Source organism: Peromyscus maniculatus, chromosome 18 (assembly GCF_049852395.1).
Source record: "Peromyscus maniculatus bairdii isolate BWxNUB_F1_BW_parent chromosome 18, HU_Pman_BW_mat_3.1, whole genome shotgun sequence".
Classification (NCBI taxonomy): Eukaryota; Metazoa; Chordata; class Mammalia; order Rodentia; family Cricetidae; genus Peromyscus; species Peromyscus maniculatus.
The window spans coordinates 7,044,994-7,057,775 of record NC_134869.1 but is presented as its reverse complement, the minus strand read 5'-3'; the positions used below and the strand labels follow the sequence as shown (position 1 = coordinate 7,057,775).

The 12,782-nt window shown below is 42.8% G+C and overlaps 1 protein-coding gene across 1 annotated transcript; it reads right to left on the bottom strand.

Moving 5' to 3' along the window:
* Positions 1 to 4,619: 4,619 nt before the first annotated feature.
* LOC143269265 (disks large homolog 5-like) lies at positions 4,620 to 12,103 on the bottom strand. The gene is made up of 5 exons (XM_076554368.1): positions 10,882 to 12,103; positions 9,628 to 9,811; positions 6,548 to 6,663; positions 5,443 to 5,588; positions 4,620 to 5,326 (listed from the first exon to the last, which is right to left on the bottom strand). The coding sequence occupies exons 2-5, from the start codon at positions 9,754 to 9,756 to the stop codon at positions 5,178 to 5,180; spliced, it is 540 nt and encodes a 179-aa protein (XP_076410483.1). The 5' UTR covers positions 9,757 to 9,811; positions 10,882 to 12,103; the 3' UTR covers positions 4,620 to 5,177.
* Between the last annotated feature and the right edge of the window lie 679 nt (positions 12,104 to 12,782).

Genomic DNA, 12,782 nt, shown 5'->3' with positions numbered 1-12,782 from the left:
GTCTGACAATGTGTGAGAAAAATCTTTATTTGTTAATGCTTGAGTGATTGGCATTACACATCATCCTTGAATTTTAAAATATAATACAATGGGATCCTTCTTTGAGAAATCATTTCCACACTTGATGTAATATTTTCTATTAAGTTCAACTCTCTGAAATCTTGTAAGAAAAACAAACATTATGGATCATGTTTATGTTAAAAGAAGTAGAAAAGAATTACCGAAGCAGATTTTGGGTTAGTCCAAGCTTCTTGGTAGGAAGTGTTACTCCTGTGTTATTTTTGAGACTTGTTTTTTCCTAAAAATATCAGCCCAAGTCAAGATTTGAAGTTATATCAGGCCACAACAAGATGCATTATAACGCCATTTACATTATGCTATGTCCATATTCATTGGTTACTCAGATGAGAGCTTGGATCATATGGTGAGTGGCACATCCTGGCGTGCATGTATTGAGCATAGTTCATGTTTTAAATGAAATGTATATAATCCACACAGTTGGTACTCAGGAGGTCAACTTATATCTGTAGATGAAGTCTGTGAGTCTAAGATTTTCTTTTCTTTTCTCTCTTTCTTTCTTTCTTTCTTTTTTTTTTTTTTTTTTTTTTTTTTGGTTTTTCGAGACAGGGTTTCTCTGTGTAGCATTGCGCCTTTCCTGGAACTCACTTGGTAGTCCAGGCTGGCCTCAAACTTACAGACATCCGCCTGGGTCTGCCTCCCGAGTGCTGAGATTAAAGGCGTGTGCCACCACTGCCCGGTCCAGCTGAGACATTAGTATTCTAAAACATGCAATAACCACAAAGGTTATTTAACTTCTGAAGTGCCTTGGAAATTTTGACTTTTGTAAGAATGTTATATTGGGATAAGTATGTGATTATTGCTTTAACTGGTTAAATGCTGAAACCTGAACTGTCCACAGGGGCCTGCACAGCACAAATGACCAATAGCCTTAGACCAGGGAAGTGCATGGGGCACATAGGACAGACTCTCAAAGGCACAATGCCAAGAAGGAACATGGCATTTCAATGACTCACCCTGGAACCTTCCTTGGTGCTTTTTCACTGGTTATTTCCAGTGAACTCACTTACCTGCATGGCAGAGTAACTTCACTTTTGCCTTTTCCCATGAATTACTCTGGACAAGCAGTTTCTTCAGGCTGGACACACAGCAACCCTCCTCCCATCAAGAATTCTTCCCACTACAGTGAGCTTTTATTAAGAGTGTCATTCATTTGAAACAAAATTCAGCTCAAATTTTTCACAATGCACTTTAATAATAATAATAATATTTTCTAACTTTCAGAACCACAAGAAAACCCTCTAAGGCAGAAATCCATGAGTTGATCATAGAAAGTACCAGGGAAGGGCCACTGAGATGCCTAGTTGGGTGGAAGGAAAGAGTTTACTCCTAATTTGTTCATTGACCTCCATATAAACAGAATGACAGAATGGCATGATGTGTTGTGTATGTTCATTCTCTGTCATATGTATGTATGTATTTCCCCCTCAAAATAAGTAAATGGATATATTTTACTATTTTAAATTTGATTGGTAGATTTCCATACACTCGTCATATGAAATAATTAATTTTTAAAGTAATGAAAAAATCGATGCAGCTCACAAATGTTTGTAACTCCAGTTCTAGAGGAATCGACACCCTCACACAGGCATTCATGAGGAAAAATACCAATGCATGTAAATTAGTGAATAAACAATTAAATTTTTGTATTTGATAGTGTTGTCAGGAGCCCCAGAAGCATCCCACAGAACTAACTAACCTAGGCTCATAGTGAACCACCAACCAGGTAGCTTACATGGGACTGACCTAGGCACTCTGCAGATATTTTACTGTTGTATAACTTGGTCTTCTGGTGAGACTCCTAACAGTGGGAGCAGGGCTTGTCTCTAATTCCTGCTTTTGGACCCCATTCCTCCTACTGAATTGCTACATCCAGCCTTAACAGAAGAGGTCATGCCTAGTCCCACCACAACTTGATTTAACATGGCAGACAGATATTCATAGGAGGACTGCCCATTTCTGAAGAGAAGAAAGAGGAGGAATGGGTGTAGATCAGGAAGAGTGGAGTTGGGTGGAGGGTTGAGAGGAGAGGATGGAGGTGAAATTTTGGTTAGGATGTAAAAATAAAAATAAACAAATAAATAAAAACATTCATTACAAAAGAAGGGAGAATATTGATGTTAATCATATTTAAATTTGAGATACTAAAAAATGTCCCTCAAGGGACATTGCCACTTACTCTAACTTTATAATGTGCTTGCAGTTGTACAGGGATAGTTAAATCATGCTAAGCATAATTTTCAGCTGGTCTAATACATAATGTGTTTGCCTTGTACTTGGAATAATTATATCATGTTTAAGGATTATTATGACCTGGTTATTTTCTATTTGGAAATTAATCATGATATAAAAAGATATAATTGTGTGTCAAGTTGACATGGGGTGAAGTTGTGATGGCTCTTTTTCGTTGTGAAATTTACTACATCTGCAATTAAGCAAAACCCAAATATTGAGGAGCACACCTGTGAGGTATTTTTGCTTAATTTGAAGAGAGAAGATACACATGTAATCAGATCTTTGCATAAGGAAGACATTCCCTTAATCTAGATATTGATGGAGAAAGAAACACCTTTACCTCAGATGTTTTAAAGCCCCAAAACCCCACCTGTAATCAGCCAGGCCTTGTGCTGGAAGCCCATATACAGAAATGGAAGAAGGGAGCTTTTGCTCTTTAGCTGCTTGGTCTCACCTTGCTAGCAAGTTCATTCCATCACTGGCATTGGAGCCAACTTCTTTGGGATTCCAGACTATACTACTGATGGGTGAGACATCAAGTGTAGTGGACTGAGAAACTGCTGGATTCTTGGACTTTGTCATCATAGCCAGCCAATGTTCAAATAGCTGGAGCACAGTCTCTAAGTCATTCTAAAAAATAGCCTTCTGTATATATAGAAATTCATTCAATAAGGTGTTAGACCAATGGAACCATGACCAATGCACCAGCCAGGTAGAGAACTTTTAGAGTAGTTTGGGTCTCACAACAGCCTTATCTCAGTTATAATTTCCACATGGTCACATTCCCTTAACCTGTGTTTTAGGTGATGATTTGATGCTGGCCTACTAGGTTTCTATAACTTCTGGGCGAGAAAGTAAAATAACAAAAGTCTGAAATTTCTCAAACGGAACACACAGTAATCTAATTAAATGAGTAATTATATGAGATGGAGAGATTCTAGTTTAAGTGAGGAATTAAAGACCAGATGTCTTAGCTTCAGTGGGGTAAGACCTGGCACCCCCTCCCCCCCACACAGGAAGATCAGAGGACAGTAGGTTCTTCTTACCCTTGATGTGACAGCTCCAGTCTGGAGACCCAGGGGATAACTTTCTTTACACATTAAATCTCTGCCTCACTGTCAGTCTCAGGAGTCAGATCTATTCCAGAGGAGCTTCACCTGAGTAAATCAGTCTCTGGAAGAACTTTCTCAATAGAATCTGAGATCTGCTGTGGTAAAAGAGCAGCTTCAACCACTTCTCTCCTTTTTTTAGTTTTGCACAGAATCACTCTGCACCACAGACATGTGGCCCCTGACACAGACTCCATCCACTCTACCTAGTTCGGGGTTCCTCCCAACATTGCTTATCAGGACCATCAAGAGGGATTCCTCATCCTACCTCCGCCCCCAGGAGGGTCTTCTCAATTTTTATTACATCAGACTGGCTTAATAGGTGTTGTCAGCCTAGAAGAGATCTAGCAAATTTGTTCCAATCTGACAGTCAGTGACTGGGGTAGGATCCTGAACCTATGAGAGCCCTGAATGGATGTGTGGCAGCCTAAGACAATTAGCATGCCTGTCCCTACAGTTGTCAATAAACTTCAGTCTTTGGTGGGGAGTGATCCAATCCACCTAATACAGCACACAGGGCTGGGAGGACAAGGGTCTATTACAGGACTGTGGAGATTGCTCATCCATTAAGAGCATTTATTCCTGTCTCAGAAGACTCACAGGACAGACAGCTAACAATCCTTTTTAACTTAAAATGCAGGTGGAATCTGCCCTTACCTGGCCTTTGTGGGAACTGCATGTATGTAGTGGCAAAACACCCATAAGTATAAACAAAAGCACCACAAAATATCATAAATTGTCTTGCAGGAAATCAGCTCTGCTGTTCACTTATCACTCATGATATATTTCAAGAAAACCAGAGGCAGATTGCTTTTTACTTCCTGATTTCCTATATACAAGTTTAATGAGCGTTCTCATTTCCTGAGTGGCCTGGAACAATATACTTGTGTTTCCCTTTAGTTTGGTCTACATGAAGTTCCGTGAACATGTGTGTACAGTGTACAACATTTTACTCGTAGCTAAATATATGACCTCAAGGATACAATATGTCTAATTTTTCTATTATGTAGTGGGTATACATGAGGTAGGCTATACACCATCATCCAAGTCACCATCCCCTGTATAGCCCCGAGGCCCATGGCTGGGAAATCTGTGTGCAGCCCAAGATTCCAGGAACTTACTGAGATACATCCAAGCCTGTGATTTCTGGGTTTGCAGGCATGTGAAACCTCATCTGACTAAAGAAGAGTATTAGAGTGAAAAGTTTGAAATTTATTTTATTCATAAAATACATTATTTTACTCAATGGGAGTTTTCAAAACAGCAGTCATTATATACAGTATATAGCCTTAGCAAACTATTAAAGCAATGACAAGAAGAAAAGTATAACAAAAATTAACACAACCTTAACAAAAATGAATAAAACCAAAAACCAAAGCATAAATATCCTAAGATATAAACCAAAAAAAAAAAAAAAAGAGGAAATTTCAGTTTCCTTTGGAATTTCATTATGGAAGAGCAAAAGAGGTGAGGAACTGGCATATTCTCTGTAGTGAATTATCTTCAGCTACACTTGCCCATGACATGGCTTCAGCTTGAAATCTGCACTAGAGGGAATCTTATGCTTTTGGTGAGGTCTGTCTGGATGGCGGTGTGACATTAACACCATATTCCTTGTCAGATTTCCATCACATATGGATTCAGGGTTCTTAGTAATTTGTGTTGTGTTCTCTGTATATTAGACTTGTTTTTACACAAACTTTTATCTGGGGATAGTGAGCCAACAGATGTGGATCAGATTGTGGCTGGGCCGCCTCATGGTAGGTTGATATTTGCCTCACTAGTGAGTTCAAAGCTGAAAAGAGGTGGCATTTTCTGAGGAGGCCTTGAACCTGGAGTGTAGAATGTCATGCCTTCAAGGTGTCTTTGGCTTCTTCCACCCTTCCCAGTCTCCTTAACAGGTACTGTCAAGGAAAATCAGAAAAGAAAATATGATTCAGAAACAGTTTTGCTGTGCACATGGCAAGATAATCAGGGCCTATTCATCCCTAGTAAACAAAAGTTAAGGAAGGAAACACACCCCATGAACACCCTGGCTGCTGAGGATGGGGCTCAATGTTGGCTTCCTTGCCTGAGACATAGTGTTTCTGCTTCAGCAGCTCCATCTGCAGAAGGCTCTCATCCTGGGCTGTGGTCTGCTCCAGTTCCTGCTGAAGGTTTTCAAACCTAGGGGAGAAAAGCAGCTGGGGCACAAGCCTGGGGGGACCTGCCATGTCAGCTTTTGAGCCCCCACCAGATCTACTCAGCTAGACAATCGAGCATTACCTCTCAGCTGAGCTCATTCCCTGCTTCCCGAAGGGAAAAGGGTCAGAGAGCACCTAGGCAGGATTTTTTTTTTCTCAACTTTAAAAAACTGCTAGAAATTGAACTGGAAAATACACACTGTGCTGGATTAGAAGAAACAGCATATTTCTCCAACAGTCCAAAGACATTATTTTGGAGAAATATCAATTTGACAAGGTCTGAGGGGACAGGTCAGGACAAATGTTGCTGGCCTTGATTAGATACCAGATGAATGAGAACCTCCTGGAAAACTCTATGCCTGCCCTCTAGTGGAGGCTACACAGCAATGCAGAGAAGGCTCTGATTAATCCTACAGCCCATAACCCTGCATGGGATTAACTTGTAAACTCCTACTCTGTTTATGACCAGAGTAAATCTTCTCATGAGAAACTGGTAAACACTGCAGAGAGCTGCAATCAGCAGAAATGTGCTGTATTCAAATCTGCCGAAGGGTAGACAATTATCTCTAAATGTGATGTTCCTGATGGAAAATAAAGTTGCAGGAGGACACACTTTCCTTCATGATTGATGATTCCCCTTGTAGGTTTCTGGATGTCATGGGAATATTTGTGGGGAGATCTAATGTTAGATTTGAGATACTCGGAGCATACTAGAGTTCTTAGAAGGGAAGAAGAGGACACAATCCCCATAAGACCAAGGAGAAAGCATATTGCTTCCTGGACATAAGTTCCTATTGACTGAATCAGCAATGACACTCTGAGGTGTTCTCTTCCTGGCTGTGGCTGGAAGCTTTGCCAATTGAACAGAAACTCAAAGAAGACACAGATCCAGGTACAGTAGACCCACTTGATCCACCTGCTTCTGGAATCCTGGGCTCCTACCTCATCTGGGACACAGGGAAGGGATGCTGAAGCTTTGCTGCCAAGTCCCTTTGCCTGGTGAGCAGCTCCTTCTGCTTCATCAGGGACTGAAGATTTTCCTCAAGTCTTTGATGTTCCTGTTCATTAGAACATTGTGTTTTTAGGAGAGGGTTGTCTGCATCCCTGGACATATAGGCGCACGCACACACACACACACACACACACACACACACACACACACACACACTTGAACACATTCATGTACATGGATGCACACATACAAGCACACTACATTGTCTCCATGTTTGCTTTACCAGAAAACACTGATGTAATATGAGATCACCTGGGATACTATGAAGAAGAAAGTGACCTTTCATTAACCCACAGCCTCTCTACCCAGATTCCAGTAGAGAGAAAGGAAAACGCAACATGCTCTGAACACAGTGATGTGGAGAAGATTGTGTACTTGTACGCTGTTTAGATAATTTTTCATTTTATTTTTATGTTATATGTGCAGGTGTTGCCTGCCTGTGTTTCTGTATAACACATGCATGCCTGGTGATCTGGGAGAAGAATTCAGTATGCAGATCAGTCAATGTAATGCTTGCCTTGTAAACCTGTACACAGACAGGTGAACCCCAGGGATCATTTACCAGTAATCCAAGCTCTCCTACCAAGTTCTCCAGTCTGTGAATTGAAGGCTTAGTTCCCCAGCACAGGACCACTGGATGGCAATGGGCCAGCCCCTTGCTCTCACTCAATGTTTCCCAGTGCCTCCAGGGAGGGCAGCTTCCTCCTAAAGAAGCTCTCTAAAGCACAGGTTGCCTCAATTTAGGCCCAAAGCAACATGCTCAGAAACTAGAAAATCTCTAAACTCAGGAGTCTATATTAACCTTTCCTCCAAGTAAGATGACTGTGTCAGGGATTTCTTTGAGTAACAGAAGGTTGACTAACTCAGCGAAAGGATTGCATGTATTATTCCATGTTTAACTATATTCCATGGACCACATTGTATGTTTGCACTCATCAAGGATGGGCATCTGAGTAGTTTCTAGTTGGGAGTATTATGATGAGTCCTGCTGTAACCCTGTTGTCCTCTCTTCTCTGTGGACACCTACTTTCCACTCTGGAATCAATGGTCCACTTGGAGTCTGCATTCAACATTCTGAATAATTTTAAAGAGCTTCCCACAGGCCTACAACATCTTATACTCCTACCAATATCTGATATTTCTCATTTCTTCCAACCTTCCATCGGGCCGATTTTAACTCAGTATGAAGAAGTTTGGAATAAAAGCAGTTTCTGAGTGCTGCAGACACAACATGGAGTGGATGCTTTAGAGTATGATGAGCCTAAGGGGTGCACTGAGACAGCCTCTTCTCACACCTCAGCATAGCTGTGGAACTTCTGCTGGACTGAGATGCAGCCACAAGACCCTCTGCAGTTCAGAATTCCTCAGAGAATAAAATCCAGGCCAAGCTCCAAGGAAAAGGTTAGCTGAACCAAGGTTAGGGAAAGGTGCAAGGAAAATGGCAGCAGACAATGAGGAGAAGAACAAAACAGGATGCAGGGAAGTCATCAGTGGTCAGCCACCATTCACCCAGAACAGAGGAGGACACAAACCCTCAGGCAGCCTTTCCTGCCTCTCAGTAGCTTCTTTCTCAACTTTATGGACCCTATTGTTTTTCTCAAGAGGATTTCTTTGCAGATAAATAATTCTGCCTCTTCCTGAAAAACCTAAAAATACCTGAAAAACTTTTAGCCTTCATCAGTTTTCTGTCTTTTGTTTTAGTTAACTGTGTGGACATGCAGAATGATGGACAGCACCATCTGTTCTTTGACTGATGCAAAGTGGTACTAACCAGATTAGGCACAGTACTTTCTCATTCACATCTGTCTCCACCATTCTTAAAGATGTTCCATTGTTCCGTGAGTGAGTGAACATACACATAGAGGCTCAAACACATATTTTCAGACCCACAAAATTACACATAAGAAAACACACAAATGCACACACACAACTCTCTTGAACCCAAAGGGCAAGGGACGGGGCTAGAGTGTTGCAACTCTTTTTGTACTACAGGGAGAGGTAGTGGGTCCTCCCTGCTGTCTACAAGCCTCTTAGATACAGCCAGGCTTTTCTGCCCTGGCCTAAACTTGTTTCCCCTCCTAGGGCAGTTTTTTATAGCAGACTCACTGATTGTACAGATAAATAGCAACCGCTGCACAAATGAGTTTGACCACACAAGACCAAGTGCTCATGGAAGAGGGCTGGACATGAAGCCTCCTGATAGATCCAAGTTGACCCATCATAGTCTCCTCACTAAACCTGCCCAGATTCTGACACAAAAGACATTGATTGCACTTGAGAATGGAAATCACCATTGTCATTACCCAACAACTTTTGACTGGATTACAGTGCATATGATGTGAAAACTGCCCCAGTTAGTCAGTAGGAGGCTACTTAGGTCACCCATAGCACTTTCCTGAAATGCAATATTCTATACAACTATTAGGAGGAGTCTTTCCTAAGACACAGCTATAAATATGATAGAGTGAGCATCAAAATGTCAGGTTCCATGTGTGAGGCCAGTAAGACAAACCAGACATTTCCTGGGAAGTTACTTCTATGCCGTGAAAGAAAAGAATTTTACTTATTAATTTTAAAATAGATCCATTGCTTGATTTTTGTAGGGGACGTTCCTCCTTCCATGCTGTTCTTGCCTCTGATCTCATATGACCCCTGCCAAGCAAATGAGATCCAGACCCTTGACCTCACTCACTTGGATCGCTGTGCTACTCCCTAAGTGACTCCCATCATAACACCGCTCCCACCATACTGACACATAGGTGAGTGATATGTGATTTACTCTTCTCCCTCAATGGACTGCAGCTTCTAGCAGAGCAGTAGGGTTTCCTTGGCAGTCATGCAGTGCCTTCCAAGAGGCTAACTCCTCAGAAAGACTTGTGAATGATCACAGAAATGAACTATTGGATGGGATGGGTCAGTTGGATAAGTGAGTAGAGAGTTACATGGGTGTGTGTATGTGTGTGTGTATGGTTAGAAAAGTGGGCATCTTGGCCCTGCTGCTTCAACCTACCTGCTGCTGCTTTGTGCAGAGGTCATAGATCTTCTCATGAGCCTCCTCACAGAGCCTCCTTGCCTCCTTGCAGGATTCTTGTAGTAAAATCTGCTCCCCATGCAGCTTTCTGTTGTTCTTTTTCAACATGCTCACTTTTTCCTTTAGCTGAGTCCATTCACTCAGGAGCTGACAGTAGAGGGTGCTGAAATGTCACCAAAAATGATGAGCTCTACCTCCATCTGCCACTCCTGCCTCCTAATACCATCCTTCCTGCAAGGTCCCATGTCCCCATCCCCATGAACCCTGGGCAGGAACCGGCATTAGCCATGGCAGCATCACTCAGGTGCAGGCTAAAGCCAGAGAATAGGCAAATTACAGAAAGATTCAAACTACTTCTGAATACTCTGCCAGCAAAATGCATCCATGTACCTATGAAAACTGGATCCCCCACTTCCTCCACACACACCCTGGTGCTTAACTGTTCACAGTATTAGGGAAACATGAGCAGGTAGAGGAAAACCATAACCTAAGGGCGACAGAGGACCCAATGGGAATACATTCCATCCATGTTTCCCATAGAAACCAGCTCTGTAAGCTCCTGCCAGAGCCACAGAAAACATTCATGGTGCAAACCATGTTTTCTCTCTAGAAGCTCCAGAAGTTGACAGGAAAATGTTGGGAGGGGCTCTCAGACTCTTTACTCTTAGGAGAACTCAGTTTAGGAGGCACAAGTCTAAGAGCAATAAGGCAGGCTGCTTGCTAAGAGGTAAACAGTCTAGAACCACAGCCCAACTTTGTTCAAAGGTGAAGAAGGGAAGAAGATGCTGTGGGATGTCTTCTGTATGCTGTGAATATGTGTTGCTCCCATTGGTTAATAAGTAAGCTGCTTTGGCCTATGGCAAGGCAGTACGGAGACAGGCAGAAAAATCCAGGAGAGACAGAGAAGAAAGTCAGAGGTAGAGGAGGTGCCAGCTGCCACCCAAGGAGCAACATGCCAGCAGCCTGGCCATGCAGCAGCCATGTGGCAAACATAGATTAATAGAAATGGGTTAATTTAAGATGATAGAGCTAGCTAGCCAGAAACTTAAGCCATTGGCCATATAGTTTGTAAGTACTATAAGCCTCTGTGTATGTCTTTGAGACCATTTGGCTTCAGGAGGTAGGTGGGACAGACTCCTCCTGACAGCTGGGTCAGGCAGGTCTGGAAAAACTTCAGACTACCAGAAGCAGTCCTTAACAATTTCAGGGGTCCCATCTAAATTAGGCACTCACTGTTAGGAGTTGGTCTGCTCACTCAGCTCCTTGCACTTGTACAAAGCCTCATAAATCTCCTTGGGGAATTTCTTTACATCTGATATCTCCTTCTTATGCTGTGTTTTCAGCATCTCCAGCTCAGATTTCAGCCTGTGGTAGGGCATGGCCCCAGGAGCAAAGAACTCCATGAACACAGGGGGCAGGGACCACATGCATTAAGGTTCTGTTTTATACTACCCTAGCCCACTGGATGTCACACCATGAATTCTATGTACTGGAGCTCCTGATGTGTATTAGACTATGCCTTACTGTCCCAGGGCCAGGAAAGGTTGGGTGTCAATAGGGAAGGAGATAGGACTACATGAGCTCCCTGAGTAGGCCTGGAGGGGTACACTAGCTCTCTAAGAAGGTCTAAGGAGTCTGTGCCACAGATTCAGGTCTATCTGAAATCTGCATTGACATTCCCAATGTCTTGAGAACAGAGATTCTTTCTCCTTACAAGGGTACCCAGAACTCATAATCAGTATTTCCAAGGAGGAGGCACTACATGAGGATGGGTGTATAAACTCCCAAGGGGATTCCAATGAGGCACCAGGATGAGCACAAAGCTGAGAGCAGTGATGCTCAATGTGGGGCTCCCTGGCCTCAGCACTTACATCACCTGAAATCTTTGAGACATGTGAATATTCAGACCTACAATCAATCTCTGACTCTCAGGATCTGAAAGGACACACACACACACACACACACACACACACACACACACACACACACTGTAAGGGAGCCTCTTAGACAGTACAGAACACTCTGAGACACACAATCCTCAGCACAAGGAGATTTATTATTCCAGCAGGGCAAGCATGTCGTTGGGAGCCTGCCTCTGGATCACGCAAAGGCACACAGCAAGCAGCAGGCTTTTTTCAGCAGTGGGTTTTTAGGTAGAAAAGGTTAATCTGTGCTAGGGTGAGTTGTTGAGATCTGATTGGATTTCAGTGTAGTCAAGTAATAAATTTTGATTATTGGACTTTGGTGTTTAGTTTCAAGAATGAGTCAGTGTCTGCTAAAGGGAATGGACTTTGGGGACTAAACTTAGGAATGTAATCTAATGGTTTATCAAGGGAGAGGGAAGTGAAAAGGGCAAGACCCGCCACTGCCATGTTTGCAACATTTGGACCTCTTAGAGAGCACTTCACACACATAAACCCACACACAGTTAGGATGTCAGAGAAATGCAGGTAGGTGGCATTGTCTATAGTATAAGAAACAAGCTGAGAGGAGCAGAGATGAACTCCAGGCCTTCTGGTCACACACAGATGGACTGAGTAGGACCACCAGGCCATTCAAGCTGCTCCCATAGCAAAAAGCAAAACTAAATATCAATTCAGAGCACTGAGCATCTCCTAAAAGCCGATGTCTGCCAAAGCCTCTTGAAATGCATGTTGTGATCTTACACCTTCCTGCCCGTCTGTAGATCATGATTCAGGCCACAGGCTCTGCTTTTTCATTTGGAGGAATCAGAACAGCCTGTGTCAAATCTCATGCCTACAGGTTTCAGTTCTGCCTCTCAGATGCACTCAGGACACAGTAGGGTCAAGACAGTCACCCGGCAAAAGGGCATGATGAGTACCTGTTGTTCAACTCATTGTTGTTATAAAGGGCCAGGAGTTCCAGCAGTTCATTCCTCTCATTGGTCATCATCTGTAGCTGAAGGGTCAGTTTATCCACCTGGTTCAGCTGCTGCTCCTGCTCAGTGAGGAAGAAGGGTGTGGATGATGCCTTCCTAGTAGTCCCTGTAGGTACATAAACACAGTGAACTTGTACAGATGAATGGCATAGGGCCAAGAGAGATCATGTGGAGTCCCAAGAGGAGGCCTGAGGAAGAAGAAATGCATGACACCCAGTGAAGCCCTCAAATATCA